Source organism: Barbus barbus (assembly GCF_936440315.1).
Source record: "Barbus barbus genome assembly, chromosome: 5".
In the NCBI taxonomy this organism is placed as follows: Eukaryota; Metazoa; Chordata; class Actinopteri; order Cypriniformes; family Cyprinidae; genus Barbus; species Barbus barbus.
This window is the reverse complement of record NC_136733.1, coordinates 40,999,591-41,023,331: the sequence shown is the minus strand read 5'-3', so window position 1 is coordinate 41,023,331 and position 23,741 is coordinate 40,999,591. Positions and strand designations below refer to the sequence as shown.

The 23,741-nt window shown below is 38.3% G+C and overlaps 1 protein-coding gene across 4 annotated transcripts in view; it reads left to right on the top strand.

The window, feature by feature from the left end:
- Window positions 1–15,491, top strand: part of LOC306869736 (hexokinase-2-like) — a 56,001-nt gene extending 40,510 nt beyond the window's left edge. Inside the window, exons 10-18 of one of the 4 annotated variants that reach the window (XR_013784197.1) lie at window positions 3,148–3,452; window positions 4,586–4,734; window positions 5,294–5,413; window positions 6,489–6,584; window positions 6,784–6,883; window positions 7,896–8,079; window positions 10,620–11,289; window positions 11,730–11,966; window positions 15,020–15,491. Coding sequence is in view for 2 of the 4 variants with exons in the window: in XM_079416623.1 (XP_079272749.1) it covers window positions 3,148–3,458; window positions 4,586–4,734; window positions 5,294–5,413; window positions 6,489–6,584; window positions 6,784–6,883; window positions 7,896–8,079; window positions 10,620–10,775; window positions 11,730–11,966; window positions 15,020–15,161 (1,495 nt within the window). In the remaining 2 variants the exon portion in view is untranslated. Of the gene's footprint in view, window positions 1–3,147; window positions 3,459–4,585; window positions 4,735–5,293; window positions 5,414–6,488; window positions 6,585–6,783; window positions 6,884–7,895; window positions 8,080–10,619; window positions 11,290–11,729; window positions 11,967–15,019 lie in introns of all 4 variants that reach the window. The other 3 variants (XR_013784198.1, XM_079416624.1, XM_079416623.1) reach the window with 3 other exon arrangements.
- The last annotated feature ends 8,250 nt before the right edge of the window (window positions 15,492–23,741 follow it).

The window sequence follows — 23,741 nt, the reverse complement described above, 5'->3', positions numbered from 1 at the left end:
ATCACACTTACCAGCTGTTATTCCTGGAATCTCGCTCTGTCTTACTTCCTGACTGAAAAGGATAACAGGCTAAAACCTGCTGTTTCTCTTGGTTTCCCTGTAATGCATTGACAAGAAATCGTGTTTGGTCTCATACTGTATCGCGTATCTTGTCAGTGTGTGCACTTGCTTGGCCATTTTTAGTGATTAATAGGAAAGTGGGTTCAGCTGAATTCTAGCAGTGATTTGTTAGATAGGTATAAAAAAGGTTATTATACCGCGGCAGCGGTCGCGTGAAGCCCTCTTAGTGTGAAGACCACCGACTCCACCGGGCTAGGACACCGGCAAAGGATATAAGCATCGCTTTTTATTTTATTTATTTTTTTCCTTTATATGTTTACTATTGAAATGTTGTTGTATGCATTTGTCAATTTTATTTAATTTCTGTATTTTCTTAAATGGGTGTGTATAGAGTATTTACAGAGTGTTAACTTTTCTTATTTGTAAGTCGCTTTGGATAAAAGCGTCTGCTAAATGTCTAAAAGTAAAGTAAAAGCAAAAGTAAGAAAATTGAGCGATCGCAGCTTGAGATGTGACTTCAGCCTGCAAACGTGTTTTTGTTTTTTTGCAGGTTCTTTTGTGCAGCTTCAGAAGTTAATCTTGAAACTGAGATTTGCACACATCGTTCTTTCTGCACGTTTTTTGTCTTATTACTAATTTAAGTGTTTGACAAAATTTGTTTACATACTGGCCAAGAATAATTACTGTGGCATCATTTTAGATCAGAGCATATGAGGGCCACGGCTTTTCAGTTGATTCGTAATCTTGCTGCCGAGAGTCTGATTCTTCCTAGATGTTGTCAGAGAGAGTTTGGCAAGGCCATAATCGCAGCAGGGAGTTGAATTGCTAGGGCTTTTAACAACCACCTGCTGAGACACAGCTTCATGCATCGATTCCCTCAATGACTATGGAAATTGATGACTGAAAAATGATCTAGTGATCGTCTAATGGGTGCTGCGCAGCAATGTCGATAGAGTTATATTGGGTCAGCACTATATCTTAGATTTTCTGATCATGTACGTGCATTTATATGGCTTGCAGACTTGGTTTTGTGACATTTGTTTGCAAATTCAGCTTGTCAATCGTTTAGACTTGCCAGCTGGAAACAATGTTGATGCTGAGGTAGTTTTGGTACTTTTAAGTGGGTTAAAAATGACAAAAATTTTTATTTGTTGTCATTTTATATTCAGCAAAATGTATATTTATTTATATTTATATAATTTGTATAAATGATATGTATGTGTATATTTATATACACAAATTATTATACAATTATAAATTTAATATATAAACATTATTATTACACACACACACATTCATGCATACATATAATACAAAATTTATAAATTATAAAACTATAATGGATGGATAATGTATATAAGTATGAATATTATCTAATAATATTTAATAAATAGTAAGTTGCACATGTTATTATACTTTTAAAAGATCAGTTGCAGAATTATACTCTACATGTAAAATTAAATATTTAATATTGCATATATGTTGAGCCCTGCTGTGAGACTTAAAAAGCAGCATTTATTCAATAATAACTTTACCTTGGTGTTATACAGAGCATTTATTTGCATGGCTTATGTTTTATGAAATTGATTCTGTCTGTAAGCATCAACTTTAATTAGTTGTGCTATTTTAATCCAGCACGACTCGGGTTTGCAGCTTTCCTAACCCAGGAGCTAACACTTGCATTCGAAGAGACAGATCACACTCTGAGAGCGCCATCCACACCTTCAGGAAAATTTCAGAGATGAGTGTACTTCTCTCTCCAGATTTTGTTGATTGGCTACAAACGAGTGCCAGCTCATGCCGGTCATTTGAGTGAGCTGTAAAGATCAATATTCAGCTTCATTCTTTTCTGTGGTGCAAATATTCTTGTATAATTTAAAAGCTCTGAGTTTGTTACATTGTGAATCATCAGGAATATGAATGATTTCACACGCTGTATGTGAGGCATGAGCTGAAGGCAGATGGAAAGCAAACATGACAACTCGATTAACTTTGACAACTTTCTTCAAAGACAACAACAACAACAACAAGAAACTGAAATGAAGAAGGACTCGGTCAAGTTTTTACCTCCTACATGCATATCTACATCAGACGTTATGCTTGGAGTGTGAACCGCTTCATTGACTGCAATGGAAACAATCAAGTTTTTCACATTATCCTGCTTCCATTCTATGTTTAAAATTGTGGATGAAATGGTTTTCCTTAATCAAATGAAACATTTAAATTTTTCACATTTCATATATGAGCCATATATCATCAGTTAGTTTAGTTTTTTTGCCACAGGTAATTTAAATATACCCCCTAAAACTAAAACCTAAAAACTTTTTGTCCTCTAGGCTGGATCAGTATACTTTAAAAAGACTTCCTGTTTTATTTTGTGCTGGGCGCGATTATTCACATCCAAAAAAAAGGTGTTTATGTACATATTATATGTGTGTGTACTGTGTATATTTATTATATATGTATAAATGCACACACATGCATGCATGTATTTAAGAAAAATGTTTATATATTCAATATATTTATATATAATATAAATTATATGAATATAAATATATACTGTATATGTGTGTCCTTTATATATACATAATAAATATACACAGTACACACATATATTATATAAACAAAAACTTTTCTTTTGGATGCGATTAATCATTGCTCAGCACAAATTTTATTTAATTTAATATTTTTTTTAGGCTTTTTTAAATAACATTTTTTTTCTTTTTTAATTTACATTTAATTTATTTTATTAAATTGTATTATAATTTCTTAGACTTAACACAACCATTTTATATATATATATAAAAATCTAAAAAAAAATTTGATGAGATTCCTATGTAATTTGTATAAGTGAAGAATCACCAAACTACAATTGCAAACATTGCATTAACTCCAAGAGTAGTAATTCTCAGGTCTTTGAATGTACCATGCAACCTCCTATTTTATTGAAAACTCATTTATTTTCTCCAAGATTAGTTTTCCATCTCCTTTTGTGCATCGTTCACTTTTTCCATACTTGTTCTTTCTGCTTTTGGGCCCTTTTCACTCTCACCCACACACTGGTTTGTGCTCTGGTTTCTCCCGAAGGTTTGCCCGGCGACTGAATAAGATGGTGCGGTTATTGGTGCCAGACTGCGATGTGCGCTTCTTGCGCTCGGAGGACGGCAGCGGTAAAGGGGCAGCGATGGTCACTGCTGTGGCGCACCGATTGGCCAAGCAGCAGGCAGAGCGCCAGCGTATCCTCGACTCCCTCCGTCTCGATCGGGATCAGCTGCTGGAGGTGAAGAGAAGGATGGAGGAGGAGATGAAGCGAGGCTTGGCTAAAAAAACACATGCCACGGCCGCTGTCAAAATGCTGCCCACATTTGTGCGCGCCACACCGGATGGAACAGGTCAGAGTCAGAAACACAGAGTTTTGACTTATTTTAGTTCACACAAAATTAAAATTGAATCATCCTTTATTCTCCCTCATCTCCCAAAATAATGCTTTTTCTCTGAAGGTTTTTTTTATTCTTCCCTTTCCCTCATGTCTTTTCCATTGAACAACAGTTCATCATGAGCATGAAAGCACCATAACTGTGCTCCAAATGACTCATGCACTATATTCCTGAGGTCAAATATGTTATGATTTGATATAGCCATATATAACATATACAACAGACCAGAACATACTGGAAGACATTCAGGATTCAAAAACACCATCATAACATTTATTTATGTTTTTTAAATTTCATATCTTTATTTTCTTTCTTTTGTTTTCTTAAAAAATAAAATAAAAATCTTTCTTTCTTTCTTTCTTTCTGTGGTGTATTTGACACAATATTTTTTCAATCATCTTTGAAACCCATTGACATGTTTTGCCAGTATGAAATGTTGTATGAAAACAGCTGCAAAAAATGTATGCTTGGGTTCTTTGTCGAAAAAAATAACACCATCAGATCACAAATGGGGATGAATTGCATGCAAAGTAAAATGTCATTTCATCTTGGCAGAAAAATCAAGGAAGATCAGGGGGGAAGTGTTTGAATATAAATTACAGTGCATAATACATCATATCTTGATTGAAGCTTGCTTAGAATGACGACAATTTCTAAGAATGTTTTGTTCATGCATAATAATGTTCATGCATAATTTTTTTTTTTTGTGGGCAGAGATAAATCATACAAAACATTGAGTATATATTATGTGTGTGTGTGTGTGTATATATATATATATATATATATATATATATATATATATATATATATATATATATATATATATATATATATATATATATATATATATATATATATATATATATATATATATAATATATATATATATGTATGTACACATACATACAAAAAAAAAAAAAAGATAAACTGGTGTGAGATACAAATCAATAACCCCTCCATATCCAGACCGGTCCATAAGTCCAGAAAGATAATTGATGTGTGTGTGAATGACAGAGAGTGTGTTCTAGTGAGCGAGAGAGAGAGAGAAAGTTGTTACAGTCTCTGAGTCTATTGTGAATGTTCTGCAGAGCGTGGCGACTTCTTGGCACTGGATCTGGGCGGCACCAACTTCAGGGTGCTCTTGGTGCGTGTTCGAAGTGGGAAAAGACGGAGCGTGGAGATGCATAATAAGATATACACCATCCCCAAAGATATTACCCAGGGCACCGGCGAGGAGGTACGCCCTTGAATCACACTCCACTTTATTAACACCCATTCAAGGGTGCATGGTGGATTCCTTTCATTTGCATAATGATGACGACATTGCAGTGGAAAAACGATGTTGCTTTCCTTTTTTTTGGGGGGGGGGGTTCAACTGAGCTGCCAAAAAGAAATGAAAGTGGCCCTCATATATGATGGTATTGTGTGTCTTGGATTGCAGGGTAATCGTACTAGAGGTACTACGTGACCTCCTAACTAAAGCTATCCCTGTTTTTGAAAATGAAGTGCACTCACCTGTTTGCAATTTATTTGGAAGTGGTCACTGCACTGCACTCAAGCGGTACGATCCAGCTTCCAGCTGCATACATAGTGGTGTATTGTAGGGTGAAATTGCACATCCAGACACTTGTTGCAAGCATAACCTGTTCTCATGTACTCTTTTGGTTTCCAGTGATAATGCTGTTGAGCTCATTTTGATAAGCACATATGCACTTTATGTATTAATGATCCTTTATCTTCGTGTGTGTGTGTGTGTGTGTGTGTGTGTATGTATGTGTGTGTGTGGTCCTCTGCAGTTATTTGATCACATAGTGCACTGCATTGCTGACTTCCTAGAGTATATGGGTATGAAGGGAGCATCGCTGCCTCTGGGATTCACCTTCTCGTTTCCCTGCGATCAGACCCGTTTGGACCAGGTAAGACACACATAGACATAGAACCGCCCACTGATTCTACGTAACTCCAATTCGACATCACTGCCTGTTTAGCCCCTCCCACCGATTCCACATCACTGCCTGTTTAGCCCCTCCTACCGATTCCACATCACTGCCTGTTTAGCCCCTCCTACCGATTCCACATCACTGCCTGTTTAGCCCCTCCTACCGATTCCACATCACTGCCTGTTTAGCCCCTCCTACCGATTCCACATCACTGCCTGTTTAGCCCCTCCCACCGATTCCACATCACTGCTTGTTTAGCCCCACCCACCAATTCCACATCACTGCTTGTTTAGCCCCACCCAATGATTCTACAGCGCTGCCTGTTTAGCCCCGCCCACCAATTCGCATGTAGTGTTTACGAGAAAGGCGAACTCGCAGGCCTACGGGGTTGCCCTCCTTCTGATCCCAACATTAGGAAAGAGTGAATGAACTTTATTTTTAATGAAGATCCAGTCTGCATCAGTAAGAACTTGGTCCTTTATAAACGAATCCACGGTAAAATTATGTGAACAAACAAGGCAAAATTTGATGCAGGATCTTCAGAAAGATTGAAACCGAAAGATGATGCCGTGAGACTATATTGGATCCGACAGTAATATCGCAACACAAGTGTGAGTTACTGTTTTCATTACACGATCACTATTGCTTTGTCTGTTAAACATAAACGTTTTTAACCGAAATCACAGCAGCGTCCATGTGTGAAGGATGTAGACTGTCAAACATACACAACTATTAGCCAATCACAGCGTTTTCTTCCGAGTCTGCAATCCTCCACGCCAAAAACAGGGCAGAAAATAGCCTTACTTTTAAAGAAGAGGTTTTTTGATGCAAAAATCTTTATAAGTGGTTCTCAGAAAATAATACAAATAAAAAACAGGCAGTTCATGACCCCTGATGATGATGATGATGATGATGTCCCCAAAACCATCTTGTCTGGTTAAGCAAATGTCTGGGGGTGTTTTTCTGAAATACTACCAATAAAAAACCCCTCTCTCAGACACAGAAACAGTGAAACATTTATCTACAGTGTTCCCATCCTTCTTCCTCACAGGGCATCTTGATAAAGTGGACGAAGGGCTTCAAGGCTTCGGGGTGTGAGGGAGAAGATGTGGCCACACTGCTAAAAGACGCCATCCATCGCAGTGAGGTCAGCACCGCCTCCCACCGAAATGCTGCTAAAGCAGTTTCTGCACTTGTTAGATGCAATTATTCTGCCTTTAATGACAAGATGTACTTAGTGGATGTTCAGTCGGACGAATCTCGTCCTGAAAGGCCATCATGGTGGATTGACTTTGTCTTGCTGATAATGCATCTCTATCTCTCTGTCTGCTTTTGTTTCCTCACAGGAGTTTGATCTGGATGTGGTAGCTGTTGTGAATGACACCGTAGGCACCATGATGACTTGTGGGTATGAGGACCCTCAGTGTGAAGTTGGACTTATTGTTGGTGGGTGTGATTTCTTGCTCTGGTTTTTGTAGTTGACTTTCAGGGTGCATAAGATTAATGATTGTCTAGTTGCCTCAATATGCATTTCATTCTTAATTTAAATGTGCATTCCCAACTGGGGCTTCCTGAGGGAACTGCAAGGGTTTGTGAGTTGATGAAAAGCAAATATTTAAATGGTATGCAAATTTAAAATGAATAAATGTGGCTACACCATTAATTGAAATACAAGTAAAATTGCAGTATAGCTTAGTGTAGTAATCAAATCAAACATTGCGCTTTAATCAAAAAATGATATAGTCTATTGCACAGTGCAACGCCGTAACCATGTCTTGAATATTTGGGGGTGGGGGGGCTACAGTTGAGGTCAAAAGTTTGAGATTCATCTTTCCACACTGAGGACGACTGAGGGACTCACATGCAACTATTACAGAAGATTCAAACACTCACTGATGCTCCAGAAGGAAAAACCATGCATTAAGAGCCGGGGGGGGTATAAACTTATCACTAAACAAAAAACACAGCTGTGGATCATTCAGGTAACAACACAGTATTAAGAATATTGAACAGGGTCATTTTTATAAATTCAGCTATTATTTTCTGTTGTGGACTATATAAACATCTTTTATGTGAAATATCATATATTCTGAAAGGGGGATGTAAACTTTTGACCTGTATGTGTGTGTCTATCTATCTATCTATATCTATACATATATATATATATACTGTACATATATATCTAGATATATAGATGGATAGATAGATAGATGGATCTATATGTATAGATAGATAGACATAGGTATAGATAGATATAGATAGAGTTGATGCACACCAGCATTTTATATATGTTTAACGCACAGAAATCTTAAGGGACACTTCAAGTAAATATTTTACGTCTAAGGGGTATGGCTGACAATTGATGTCTCAGATCAGGTTTGGAGATGCTGTAAATGTGTTTGTGCACAGCATCATTTGTGAGTGAGGGTGTATTTGTGTTTCTGTCTTCTTGCTGCAGGCACAGGGACTAACGCGTGCTACATGGAGGAGATGTCAAACGTTGAGCTGGTGGATGGGGATGAAGGTCGTATGTGTGTGAACATGGAGTGGGGAGCATTTGGGGACCAAGGGGAGCTGGATGATGTTTGCACAAAGTTTGATCGAGCTGTGGATGACCAGTCCACTTACCCTGGGAAACAGCGGTGAGAGTTCAACTCTTGATGCTTTATACCATGTTAGCTTCCCGTTAGAGAAATGTTGCCATGTCTAATGGAGTTCAGATTGAGCGCAAACACAAATGCTGGCCGGGATCACACCAGATGTCAGGTTTTTGCACTGGCTTCCAGTCACACATGAAATAGTTTTTTTTTTTTTTTTTTTTTTTTTAAAGTGCTGCTACTTATTTATGGATGACTCAGAAAAAATACATTATGGATATGCTTGCAGAATTTAAAGCCAGTGCACCTCTTAGATCATTCGATTCCGTTCAGCTTAGTGCAGTGCCTAGGGTTCGTTTCAAACGTGATGAAACCGAGTTTAGCTGCTAAACTGCCTCCAGCAAACTACTTCATGAAGATCTCAGATGTAAGCAGTAGATTCATAACCAAACTGAAAACCCATTTTTACATCTGTGGTCTCCAGTTTACTGACATGTGCTCATTTAGTCAGCCTTAAGTCATTTGAAACATGCATGGTTTTCTTTTTTCCACTGAATGGAAAAGGAAAGGTTTTATAGGATTTTCAAGATGCATTTTTCATTGCAATAAAAATGGGGGGAAAACAAACATAAAATCCCTAAAATCTCCCCATTACTCTCAAACCTAATTCACACTTGTGCACTTTAATTGAAGGTGAATGAGAATGGCAAGATTTTCAGCTAATTCCTGGTGTATCTTCCAGTGTGTTTACTTGCATATGACTTAAAGCATTTGCAATTTTGAAGACTTTTTTTTTAAAGATTGCGTTATTATTTTTTAAGTAATTACAATTAAATGAACTCAGAAGTAAAAATAATAAATTAAAATTATTTTAATGAAAAATGAAAATAAAATACCATTAAAATAGTTATTTATTTATTTAAAATACCATTCAAATATTTATTTATTTTACTATTTTATAATATCTTTTTGCCTTTTTTGGGTTTGCATGAAGAAAGGAAACCATGCCACTTTTTACAACATAAATATGGGTAAATTTAATAAATTTAGGTGGTGTGTCCCGTGAGTGCATTATTTTGTTTCCTCTATGTGCTTTTAATTACAGTTTGAGGAAAAACATAGATTGAACATCATTAAATTGATCTGATCTTCATCAGTCGTTACCACACAGTCGGCTTAAATTGTATTTATTGAACAGACCATGTAGTGTACAATGTGGAGAAAATCTGGGAAAACCCTTATTCATCCTACATTCAATAACCGGTTAGCTGTCCTCCTCCAATATTTACCTCTGTTCCTCTTCACAAAACTGCAGCAATAATCTTGGGCTGTGTGGTCTGAATGCAGTCTTGAGGTCAGGACTCTGGTGTATTTTCTTCTGTTGTTGATTTACTCCTGAGCTTTGGTTTGTTTTCCTGTTGCAGCGTTCAGCTTCTGTTGAGATATGTTTGGCAGGCAGATGGCCTTATGTTCACCTGTTAAATGTCCTGATAAACTCTGCACGATGGCCTCTCCACCGTACATTATGATAGAGATGAGATTTGAAGTTTTTTATTCTGCACACACACAGCGTTGTTTCTGCTCCAGGTGAACTTCACACAGTTTTGGACAGCAGGAGTGTCCTGCTTTGGTCTTCTGAGATGGCTTTTGTTTGAAGCATACTTCACAGTAACACTACTGTTCAAAAATATATGCTCTGTTAGATTTTATGTTACTGAATGAAGTGTCTTATGCTTACCAAGATTCATAAAAATACAGTAAGAACCGTGATATTAAAGCTTAAAATAGCTTAACATAATACATTATAATATTATAATAAATTTTATATAATTTTTACATTTTAAAATAATTATATTATAAAAAATTGAATTATAATTAATATACTTAAATGTCATTTTTATATATAATGTTTTTATTTATATATTTTTTTAATCACAGAACAACACATTTTACTAATTCCTGCAAAAAAAAAAAAAAAAAAGTTAATCCAAAGGTTCATGTATCTTTCCTGCAACTATATACTTTTCCCCTTCCTTAATTATTTTATTCCATTAAATTGTTTGTTTTAACTTTTTAAAGGAATCTTTTTCGAGTCATTGTATCCCATATTCAGGTTAAACTATGATCTTAAATGTATTAATATGACACAGATTTATGTATTTAATACTCCTCATATTAATATTAAATATATTAATTCATATTATATGTAAACTCAAAGTATGCATAACGGACTACAAATAAATGTTTTTTTTGTACTTGAGCTTTAGATTTTTAAGACACTAATTTATTTTTGTTAATGCCATTGTTGATGGAACATTAAATTATAAAGTGCACCACAGTGACTAAAAACCAAAAGTAAAAAAAAAAAAAAAGTTAAGAAAATGCCTAATATAAAAACAAATCCAAAATCTGTGTGAAAGAAAAAGCAACATGTTGAAATTAAAAAGTTAATTAAAGCTTGTCTCCCTAATCTTTTCTGTGCAGTGTTACAATCCAAAATTTGGATTACCCACTCCAACATTTGCAAAAATATGCCTTATTGAGGAACGATGAATAATTTCCTTGTCTCTTTCTGTGATTTTCAGATATGAGAAGATGATCAGCGGGATGTATCTCGGAGAGATCGTCAGAAACGTGCTCTTGGACTTCACTGCCAAAGGCCTGCTCTTCCGTGGCAAACTTTCAGAGAGACTGAAATCACGCGGGATCTTCGAAACCAAGTTCCTGTCGCAGATCGAGAGGTGTGTGTGTGTGTGTGTGTGTGGAACCAAATGTCCCCTCAAGGACTGTAAAACCTGAAATTTTTGACATTGTGAGGACCGGCTTCGGTCTCCACAAGGGGGAAAAATTATTAAAAATAGTAAATGATGTTTATCTGAAAGTGTAAGAATGCAAGCAGCTTTTCTGTAAGGTGTAGGTTTAGGGTTAGGGGATAAAAAATATAATTTGGTCAGTATAAAAGTAATAGAAGTCTATGGAAAGTACCCACAATTCACAGAAACAAACGTGTGAGTGTGTGTGTCTGTCTCTCTGTGTGTGTATGTGTGTGTGTGTGTGCATGCCCACATGTTTGTAAAGCGCTTTGAGTGTACAGCAATACACAATAAAGTGCTATATAAATGCATCATTCATTCATGCGTGTGAGCGAGTGTGCGTGTGTGAGAGAGTGTGTGCATGCATTCAGGTGGGGACTTAAACCTGAATACACACAGACTCATGGGGACCCACACAGACCCTAATCTGAGGTCCCCACGGGTAAACAAGCTAATAAATCACACAGAATGTTTGTGTGTGTGTGTCCGACACCTGACATTAGTATCTGAGTCTCAGGGGCCTTCTGCTTTCCTTCAGATGATATTGAAATGCTAAGCACACTGATTATGTCCAATATTATTTGAGAAGCCTAAGGCTTCTTGGCATGTATAATTAGATTTGTGTTGTTTTCTATTGTTCATTCATAAAGATAATATTCCAGCTGAGGACCACCTGCCAATTTTGGCTTGATTTAGCATGTTTTTTTTTGCATATCTATGCTATTTATATTCCATTTGTCCTTTGGGGAAAAAATGCAGGCGTAGTGTTTTTTTAAAACCTTGATTTAATTAAACTTCTTGTCTTATAGGTGGAGATATGCAATGCAATTTGTTCTGTGATTTTTGATTATTATCAGCATAATTAATGGGCTGTTTCTGCAGCGATCGTCTGGCGCTGAGGCAGGTACGCTCCATCCTGCAGCACCTGGGTTTGACCAGCAGCACATGTGATGACAGCATTCTCGTGAAGGAGGTTTGCAGTGTGGTGTCCAAACGAGCGGCCCAGCTCTGCGGAGCCGGTCTGGCGGCCGTGGTGGACAAGATACGACTGAACCGTGGCCTTGAGAAGCTCAGCATCACCGTAGGAGTGGACGGCACGCTCTACAAACTCCACCCGCAGTGAGTGGCCAAGATACGAGCGAAAACCAGACCGTGAATCTTATGGAAGAAAAATAATGACAAATGTCTTTCAAACAAAAAAGCATGTTGAATTGCACTTACTGAAAAAATAATGCATTGCATTAACAGTGATAAAATCACCTAAATCAATGGAAAATATATAGAAATAATAATTCTGACTTAAGAAATATGAGGTTCACTGAAAAAAATTATAATTTCTTTGTGTAAACGTGAAAATATATCCACATTTCTCCAAGTACGCGCGTCTTTAAGTCTTTATTGATGCTGTTCAGTGATGCTATGGCATCACCAATAAACCGCTGCAGATGTGACTGAATATTAATGCGTGCTGATATTATATTTTTCAATACCACACATACAGATTTATTATTTTGAACTCCTGACATAAATTAAGAAATGACTGTCACTGCAACAGAGTTTTATTAAAACAGTATTCAAATATCGAAGCTAGAGCCTTTAATCTTTCTAATGATGCACAGTTTGTCCATTTCGAGTTCGAGTGTGATGTTTTAAAGTGAAACAATTATAATCTGAATAATCTTTGTGTGTTAAGAGGTTAATGCTTTGTATTAAATTATTTTTTTTAAACCGTATTCAAATATCGAATATTAAAAAGTGTTCAAATGAATGCTCAGTGTTTTCAGGGCTTGCATGTTTGTTGCACAAGGCATTAAGATGCATGCACTGTTTTTTCAGTATCAGTGCAATTCAATATGCTTTTGTTTTTCAAAGATATTTTTCATTATTTTTCTTCCATAGAAACACTTTTGCAGATAATAATTGCCACTGATTTAGTTAAACGAGCGGTTCTCAAACTATGGGTTGACATTCTACATGTAACGTGGGATTTTGTGAGGGGAGGAAAAAATTAGCTAATGTCAGGGAAGAAAAATGTACCACAATAGCCAGACCTGACCGTGTCAGATGATCTGTACTCATGATGCTTAGTTAATGCAGCAAACATGTTAAAGCTGAGACATAAATGATACCCTCCTAGATGCCCTGCAGTATTTATGAGGTCTTGATCTTCCATCTTTCACCTCAGTCGCCCTAAAAACTGATTAATCTTTAAAAATCAATGATCCCTTTACATTGGTTAAGCTGAAGTTATTTCTCCCCCTTACTAGACGTTACAGCTTTAAAGCCTGTTGTATGTGACATAAGGCAGCAATATTCATCACAGAGCAGCGCTTCGTGCAAAGCTGTCATCAAGGCTTCATCATTTCTCATCCAGGCACTCTCTGTTCTGAGATATAATACTAGCACACAATTACAGCTGGTTTACAAACTCTGATTTTCGTTTCAAGGGAAGAAAGTCAATTTTGTTTTTTAAATTTAAAGAAAATTAATGCTTTTATTTACCAAGGACACATTAAATTGATTAAAAGTGACATTTTATCAGCTCTCAAAAGATTTATTTTCATATAAATGCTGTTATTTGGACCTTTCTGAAATCTTGAAAAAAGTTTAGTAATTTAATTGGTAATTTTTTGATCAGTAAATCAGCATATTAGAATGATTTCTGAAGGATCAGGTGACACTGAAGACTGGAGAAATTATGCTGAAAATACAGCTGTGCATCGCAGGAATAAATTAATTTGAAAATATTTCAAAACAGAAAACAGCTCTTTTAAATTGTAATATTTTTTCCACAATTTTACTGTATTTAAAAAAAATAAAATAAATGAAGGCAGCTTTAGTGAGCATAAGAAAGTTTAGGAAACATTACAATAAAAAAATCTTTATTATGATAGAATAGCATTTTTCCATATACAGTGTTGTTAAACCTGATTGATAAGACCTCCTTGTGTAACTTTAGGAGTTTATCTAACAATTTGATGAAAGCATCAGTGTATGCTGTCAAGCTTTCAATCAATCAAGGGTCAATATTGAATATTGAATATGGAAGCAAACGTTTGGCACAGATTTGATGTGAAAATTGACCATGCAAAGGCTCATAGCAGGACTTTTTTCCTTTAGCGACCGCTTTGATTGAAGAAACACTTCTGTTTTCATTTAGGCTGTGAAATTAAGTGAGTTTGAGATAAGTTTTGATTTTCACTTTAGCAAAATAAAGCCAAGCGTATTCACACTTGCTTTAAGTGTGCGGAATAAAGAACAAATGAAAGACTATCAGCTATTAAAAAAGGCACAAGCTATTTGGTATATTCTGTCTCAGTGACTTTTTCAATAGGAAATAAGTTAATATGAGGTTCTGTTTTATGATTACCTGAGATTAAAACTGTCAAAAATCTTTGTTTTAATTGAAATAAAGCTAAAATATAATAAATTCTATTTATAAATTAAATATTATACTTAAAAAACATATAAAAATTAAAATTTAAATGTTGTGCTTAAAGCAAATCAAAGCATATAAAGCAAATGTGTCCCTGCAGCACAAAAGCAGTCATGAGTAACACAGGTATATTTGTAGCAATAGACAACAATACATTGTATGAGTCAAAATTATACATTTCTCTTTTATGACAAAAATCATTAGGATATTAAGATCATGTTCCATGAAGATATTTAGTAAATCTCCTAATTTTTGATTAGTAATATGCATTGCTAAGAACTTCATTTGAACAACTTTTAAAGGAGATTTTCTCAATATTTAGATTTTTTTGCTCCCTCAGATTCCAGATTTTCAAATAGTTGTATCTCAGACAAATATTGTCATAACAAACCATACATCAATGGAAAGATGATTTATTCAGCTCTCAGATGATGTACAAATGACTGGTTATGACTGGTTCTTGGCTCCAGGGTAACAAATGTCTAAAACTTTAACCTGAAGTTAAAATGGCAACTGAAAATATAACAATCAAAGCAAATTTTAAATAATAATAAATGCTGTAACAGTACATAAATAATACTAAAGTAGCACTGATAGAGAGTTTTGAGAAGTGTAGATTTATTTAAGTGCCATGTTTGGAGTGAAAACCCCAATAAATTCACAAAGGAGCAGATTTTGCTTTTACTCTGAAGGCCTGTTGTTCATTCATGCCTGCTTTTCTCTTTTGTCTCTTCAGCTTTGCCACCATCATGCGGGAAACCTTAAGAGACCTGGCACCCAACTGTGAGGTTACTCTCGTCCAATCAGAAGACGGCAGCGGGAAAGGTGCCGCCCTCATCACGGCTGTGGCTTGCCGATTAAGAGATGCTAGAAAGTAGAAAGTGAACAAAACAATGTAAAGGGAAAAAGATAACGAGGGAGAACTTGCACACAGAGCTTCCAGAGAGTTTTTTTTTTGTTGTGCCACAATGTGACCTTACTGAAACAGCACTCCTGTCTGTAAAAAAGTATCTTATATATTTTTGTTGCATTTTTATGCTTTAGGTCATGCATTGCAAGGACTTGGCATATGCAGGTGGAGGATTGTTAGTAGAAAAGGGGAAAAAAACTAAGGAGAAGGAAAAACTAATAACTGCTATATATATATGTGTGTATTGTTACTGATTTGAATTACTGTACTGTCTGAAAAAGAGATTTTATTCACCGTTTGAGCTGTGAAGTAAATTATTTCTGTACTTAACTAGAGTCCATGCATTAATTCCAGGCTGCTGATTAAAGGATTAATTTATTAATTTACTCACCGTGAAGTAGGTGAGTAATTTTTATTTTGTGCTGAACTCTTCCTTTTAAAGGACTAGTTCACACAAAAATGAACATTTGCTAAAAAATGACTCCCACTCAGGTCATCCAAGATGTAGATGAGTTTGTTTCTTCATCAGATTTGGAGAAATGTAGCATTGCATCACTTGCTCTGCATTGAATGGGTGCCGTCAGAATGAGAGTCCAAACAGCTGATAAAAACATCACAATAATCCACTCCAGTCCAGTTAACATCTGGAGAAGACAAATACTGTGTGTTTGTAAGAACAAGTAATACAGCAAGTGATGTAATGTTACATTTATCCAAATCTGATGAAGAAACAAACTCATCTACATCATGGCCTGAGGGCTTTTTTGGAGAGAACTACCTTGAAAAGAAAATCTCTTGCTTAATCTTAAATTGTGTCTGTGCTGCTGTTATTGAAGGACAGTCCTGCTGCTGTACTGAGATGAAGCTAATTTAATTAGTCTTCTGATCAGGTCTAATGCTGGTCTGAAGAAAGCTGTCAGGCGAAAGCTTTTTAAGGGCTAACTTGATGGTTTGAGGAAAATTACCAGACTGTAAGTTACAGAATTGAGTTCTGTATAATATCTACTAATGCAATACAAACACATGAAAATCCTGTATACAGACTATTTATTTATTTATAAGGACAACAGACATTAATCAACATTCTGCAAATGTGCCAGACTGAAGTAAATGTTGCTCTCCATGTTTAAATGCACAATATTAATTGCATTGGCACTTTGTAGGTTTGAAACGGCAGGTGAAATTATCACTGTGAGATGTCAAGAGACTCACACTGTGAAACTGAACGCATCTTTTCTTGCAGCGCTGGTGGGATATTTATTATTGCTTAATGTGGAATGAGTTGGGCTTCGTAGTTTATCATGTTGTGGATAATGCCAGGGTTACTCCAACAGCTGTAAGGTGCAATTTTCCCTGTGCAAATATTGAGTGAGTGTCAGATTTTCAGTAAGAAACCTTCTGAAAACTTGTCCCTTTAGTCTAATAATCATACAAGATTAATTTAGTCATTTTGTTTGTATATGATTTTGCTTATTCATCTACTTGATTGAATTTCTTGCTGTAAATTGGATTAATTTTACAGTGTAATTTCTGCTAATTGCTTTTCACATTTCTTTGACTTCATTCACATTAGAACAGTTCCAGACAATAGAATCAGAATGAGCTTTATTGGCCAGGTATGTTTACACATACGGGTAATTTGTTATAGTGACAGAAGCTCCACAGTGCAACAGGACGGGACACAGATAATAAAAGAATAATATACAAATATACAAATAGGCAATGTACAAAACAGCAAAAACACAATATAGACAACTACAGTTGGGCAAAAAAGTATTTAGTCAGCCACCAATTGTGCAAGTTCTCCCACTTAAAAAGATGAGAGAGGCCTATCATTTTCATCATTGGTACACTTCAACTATGAGAGACAGAATGGGGGGAAAGATCACAAGAACGGTGAGCAAAAATCCCAGAACCACACGGGGGACCTAGTGAATGACCTGCAGAGAGCTGGGACCAAAGTAACAAAGGCTACCATCAGTAACACACTACGCCGCCAGGGACTCAAATCCTGCAGTGCCAGACGTGTCCCCCTGCTTAAGCCAGTACATGTCCGGCCCGTCTGAAGTTTGCTAGAGAGCATTTGGATGATCCAGAAGAGGATTGGGAGAATGTCATACGGTCAGATGAAACCAAAATAGAACTTTTTGGTAAAAACTCAACTCGTCGTGTTTGGAGGAGAAGAATGAAAGAGTTGCATCCAAAGAACACCATACCTACTGTGAAGCATGGGGGTGGAAACATCATGCTTTGGGGCTGTTTTTCTGCAAAGGGACCAGGACGACTGATCCGTGTAAAGGAAAGAATGAATGGGGCCATGTATCGTGAGATTTTGAGTGAAAACCTCCTTCCATCAGCAAGGGCATTGAAGATGAAACGTGGCTGGGTCTTTCAGCATGACAACGATCCCAAACACACCGCCCGGGCAACGAAGGAGTGGCTTCGTAAGAAGCATTTCAAGGTCCTGGAGTGACCTAGCCAGTCTCCAGATCTCAACCCCATAGAAAATCTTTGGAGGGAGTTGAAAGTCCGTGTTGCCCAGCGACAGCCCCAAAACATCTCTGCTCTAGAGGAGATCTGCATGGAGGAATGGGCCAAAATACCAGCTACAGTGTGTGAAAACCTTGTGAAGACTTACAGAAAACGCTTGACCTCTGTCATTGCCAACAAAGGGTATATAACAAAGTATTGAGATGGACTTTTGTTATTGACCAAATACTTATTTTCCACCATAATTTGCTAATAAATTCTTTAAAAATCAGACAATGTGATTTCCTGGATTCTTTCCCCTCATTCTGTCTCTCATAGTTGAAGTGTACCTATGATGAAAATTACAGGCCTCTCTCATCTTTTTAAGTGGGAGAACTTGCACAATTGGTGGCTGACTAAATCCTTTTTTGCCCAGCTGTATGTGTGTACAGGTCTGATATGTGCAAATTTGAAATGATATAATATATTATATTATATAATAATAGAGTTGTGTGTTCCGCGTTTTATTGTTGAGTGTTCATGAGATGGATTGCCTGAGGGAAGAAACTGTTCCTGTGTCTGGTCGTTCTGGTGCTCAGAGCTCTGTAACGTCGACCAGACGGTAACAGTTCAAAGAGGGAGTGTGCTGGATGTGAGGGGTCCAGAGTGATTTTACCAGCCCTTTTGCTCACTCTGGATAAGTACAGCTCTTGGAGAGTGGGGAGGGTTGTGTACCAATGATTCGCTCGATCAGCAGTCCGGACTACTCTCTTCTGAGGTCATATTTGGTAGCTGAGCTGAACCAGACGGTTATTGAAGTGCAGAGGACAGATTCAATGATGGCAGAGTAGAACAATGTAATACAAAGTAATGTCAATAAAGATTGACATTGCCTGTGACCACTGATTGCCAAAATTTTCCCAATTGCCAAAATTTATGGAGCCTTCTAGAAAATGTCAGGTCATCTATTTTTGTATGAAATTTCAGTCAGCAGACAAAGACAGCGCAGAAATACACCCCCCCCCCCCCCGGCTAAGATTTCTTTCATTTTTTATTCTTCTACAAGAACACTGCAGGCTCTGGCATTAATAAATGTACATGTGTGCACAATATCTATGCATTTACATTGATTAGTGGTTATAGATGCACTGTAAAAAGATCTTTGAGTTTTCTCAACTTCTTGTTTTCAGGTTAAACGACAAAAAGTTGAGAAAACTCAAAAATCTCTTACGAAACCAAGTTGAGAATTAAAAAATCTGCTGAAGCTGGTTGTCTTGAACTAAAGTTTTCTCACCTTTTGATTTTTTACAGTGTGGTTATATGGATAGAGTTTAGAATAGTTAGGTGTAAGGCAGGTTTGATTGGTTTAAAAAAAAAAAAATACATTATATATGTATGTAATATGACTGTACACTACTGTTTAAAGGTTTGGGGTCGGTAAGATTTTGTTTGTTTTGTTGTTGCTATTGCACATTGTTATTGCATAATGGGAGGGGGGGCATTTAATTGTTCATAAGTTGGATTGCCTGGGGGAAGAAACTGTTCTTGTGCTTGGCTGTCCTGGTAATTGTGGCTCTGTAGCGCCGGCCAGATGGCAAAAGTTCAAAAAGGGGATGACTTGGATGTGAGGGATCTAGAGTGATTTTGTGAGCCCTTTTCCTCACTCTGGATGTATACAGTTCTTGGAGGGTGGGCAGGGGGGCACCGATAATCCATTCAGCAGTCCGAACCATTCTCTGTAGTCTTCTGATCCCTGATTTTGTAGCTGAGCCAAACCAGACAGTTATTGATGTGCACAGGACAGACTCGATGGCTGAGTAGAACTGTTTCAGCAGCTCCTGTGGCAGGTTAAACTTCCTGAGCTGGCGAAGCTCCAGGTTGTTAAAACTGCACCATACAGCCAGCTCCTTAACCTCCTGTCTGTAAGCAGACTCGTCACCGTCCTGGATGAGACCGATGAGTGTGGTGTCAGCTGGCGTTGAAGGCCGAACTAAAGTTCACAAACAGGATCCTCACATAAAACCCTGATTTGTCCAGGTGTTGCAGGATGTAATGCAGTCCCATGTTGACTGCATCATCCACAGACCTGTTTGCTCTGTAGGCAAACTGCAGGGGGTCCAGTGATGTCCTTCAGATAAGCCAAAACCAGTTTTTCAAATGACTTAATGACCACAGATGTTAGAGCCATAGGTCTGTAGTCATTAAGTCCTGTTATCTTGGGTTTCTTTGGGACGGGGATGATGGTGGAGCGTTTGAAGCAGGAAGAGACTTCACACAGCTCCAGTGATCTGTTGAAGATCTGTGTGAAGATGGAGGCCAGCTGGTCAGCACAGGATTTCACTGCAGGCTGGTGTCACACCGTCTGGGCCTGGTGCCTTCCTTCTCTTGTTCCTCCTGAAGACCAGGCGCACATCTTTTGCCGTGTTGACTATTTTTGATCAAATAAGTGCAGCCTTTTTAAGGATGTGAAAGAAAAATCTTTTCAACCCTAAACAGCATTGTAACTGTAAAACCTTGGAGACCACAAGCAATCTGTTGAAGTATTTATTTTATGTCACAGCAGATCAGAAGTAAAGGGCTGAAATGACCATCTGGTGAAGGTTGATATGGGTTTGTAAGAACTGGGTAACACGGTCAGGCTCTTTCTACATAAAGAGTAGCTAAAAATGAATTGATGACATTAGAATATACAGAAGAAAAACTTTCAAAACTTTCAAAATAATTAATTACTGTACTTGTGTGGCATATCTTTTCAACTTCACACTTTGGTGGTCTGTCCATACGAAAAGCAGAAGGTGATGTTTTTTCTTTAGATTTGAAGAAGTGTTTTGACTGTGCCAGAATAATAACAGCCTGTCATTGAGTTTTGAAGGAATGTCAAGTGCATCGTTTTTAAAGTGGCCAGTGATTAAAAAATTTAATAAAAATCTACCTTCAGTGACTCTCTGTATTCAAGATTCAAGATTTTTATTTGTCACATACACAATTATACAGAGTATAACCAGCAGTGAAATGTAGGTCAGGTCCGCTCCAAGGACAGTGCAATTATATAGAATACAAATATTAAGAAAAAGAAAAGTAGAAAAAAATAAAATAAAAGATAAAATAAAAATATATATATAAATGTGCAGGTCAGTATGTTGTTGACTTAAATAGTAATAAAGAGGAATGTGCAAAAACGTTGTACAGGATATGTAAATAGCAGCAATATGAGGTAGAGAAAAATTATGAATAGCTTATTGATAAGGGGATATTTACTTGGAGTCAAGTGATGTTATGACGCAGAGTTAGAGTTTAGGAGCCTCTGAGTTTCTCAGTTTTTGCCATCAGGCTACAGAAGCGCTTACCAGATGGAAGCAAAGTGAATAGACGGTTACCAGGGTGATTTGAGTCCTTGATGATTTTGACAGCTCTATTTTTGTTGCGTTTGAGGTAGATGTCCTGCAGAGAGGGGAGAGCAGACCCTGAGTCAATACACCTTCTATGGTCCCTGAATAGAAAATTTTCAGGATTGCTGGTAAGACCCTGAATTTCCTCAGCTGTTGCAGATGGTACAGTCTTTGCCTGGCTTTCTTAACCTGTGTTTGGATGTGTGTAGTCCAAGTCAGGTTCTCGGAGATGTTTACACCGAGGTACTTGAAGCTACTCACCCTCTCCACAGGTGTCCCACTGATCATAAGAGGAGTGTAGGGCTGCTGCTGTCTCTTCCTAAAGTCCATGATCAGCTCTTTAGTTTTGCTCACATTCAGAGAGAGACAGTTGTCCTGGCACCATGATGTGAGTCTCTCTACCGCATCCAAGTATGCGGTCTGATTGTTGTTGGAGATGAGGCCCAGAACCACAGTATCATCAGCGAATTTGATAATAGATGTGGAGCTGTGAGAGGACACGCAGTCATGCGTGTAGAGAGAGTAGAGCAGGGGACTCAGGACACAGCCCTGTGGGGCTCCTACGTTCAGAGTGATGGAGTTTGAGGGGAACTGGCCAACTTTCACCACTTTAGGTCTGCCGGTGAGGAAGTCTTGAATCCTGTCACAGAGTGAGGAGTTTAGGCCGAGGTCTGTGAGTTTAGAAGCCAGCTTGATGGGGACTATAGTATTGAAAGCTGAGCTATAGTCAATGAATAGCAGCCTTACATAATTCCCATTGTTGCTGTCCAAGTGTGTGAGGGAAGAGTGGAGGACGTGAGAGATGGCATCATCCGTAGATCTATTTGGGCGATAGGCAAACTGAAGAGGGTCCAAAGTATCAGGGATGGAGGAGCAGACGTGGCTCTTTACAAGTCTCTCAAAAACCTTCATGACTATAGATGTGAGGGCAACTGGGCGATAGTCATTCAGGCAAGAGGGTTTCTTGTTCTTTGGCACAGGGATAATGATGGATTTTTTGAATGAGGTGTGAACCACAGAGGTAGCAAGGGACTCATTAAAGATGGAAGTGAACAAACCAGCGAGCTGATCGGCGCAGGACCTCAGAACACGGCCGGTTATCCCATCAGGTCCGGCTGCTTTCCTGACGTTCACTTTCTTTAGCGCCCTCCGAACCTCATCCTCCGACACGGTGATTACAGGATCATCGCTGCTCTGCCTGCTGCTTTCTGACGCGCTGGACAGCAGAGTCGCGCTGCCCCCGTTGCAATCGAAGCGGCCGTAGAAGATGTTTAACTCGTCGGCCATCAACGGATCTGCTCTCACCTCCGTGGAGGATTCGTTTCCGAAGGCACAGATGGTCCTCAGTCCCTGCCACATCCGTCGAGAGTCATTGAGCTGGAAATGAGACTCAATTCTCTCTCTGTATCTGTGTATAGCGGCTCTTACTGCGCGTCGGAGAGCACGGTGCTTTGTACTCACTCATATTCCCGGTCAGAAGAGCCTCATTGTAAGCGGCAGTGCGTGTGTTAACTGCAGCACGGATTGTTCTGTCCACCCACGGTTTCTGATTAGAGAAGGTCCTTACAGTTATTGTTTCTGTAGCTTGCTCGGTTGGCGTGTTTACAAAGCTTAATGCTACATCCGTGAACTCGCTGACGTCAGAAGAACTCACCCGGAACATGTCCCAGTCGACGTCATCAAGAGCCGCCTGCAGCATAGCCTCTGAGTAGGAGGACCAGCGCGTCACTACTCTCTGCACCGGAGGATCCTGAACGAGCCTTTGTTTATATTCCGGTGTGAGGAAAATGGCGGCATGGTCCGATTTGTCAAAAACCGGTAGCGAGCGGGCTTTGTAGGTATTCTTGAACTGAGTGTAGCAATGATCCAGTGTGTTTGGTCCTCTAGTTGGACAGGATACATGTTGATAAAATTTCGGCATGACCTGCCTGAGGTTGGCTTTGTTAAAGTCTCCTGTGATGATAAAAGCAGCGTCACAATGTTTGTTAGTGTAGCCGCTGAGCACATCGTGAAGTTTAGACAAAGCCAAGCCGGTGTCTGCCTGTGGTGGAATGTACACAGCAGTAACTATGATCGATGAAAACTCCCGGGGCAGATAAAATGGGAGGCAAATAATGGAAAGATGTTCCAGATGAGGCGAGCAGGAACGCGACAGAATGGAGATATTCCTGGGATCACACCATTTCTTGTTGATCATGAAACACACTCCTCCACCCCTGGATTTACCGGCCTCTGCTGTTCTGTCTGTCTGAAAAACAGAAGTTATCACTTGGCATAACAGCAGTGTCCGGGACCGAGGACAAAAACCACGTTTCGGACAAACAAAGGATGTTACAGTCCCTTATGTCCCGTTGGAAACTAATCCTGGCTCTAAGATCATCCATCTTAATCTCCAAGGATTGGACATTTGCGAGCAGAATCCTCGGAAGAGGAGGACTGTGAGCCCTTTTCCTGAGTCTATCTCGAATCCCAGCGCGTTTCCCGTGGTGTTTCTTGATCCGTCGCCTCGGGGGGTTATTGTTCATCTCTGTGTTCCGAAGAATCTCTAGAGGCCACGCTGGATTTGTGGCTAAAGTGTCCTGGAACAGGTTGGTGTAGCGGTTCCCAATGTCCAAAAGTGTTTCTATGTTATAGGTGATCAGTGCCGACGTGAAATGTGTAAAAAGAGAAAGTAAAAGTAATTAAAAAAG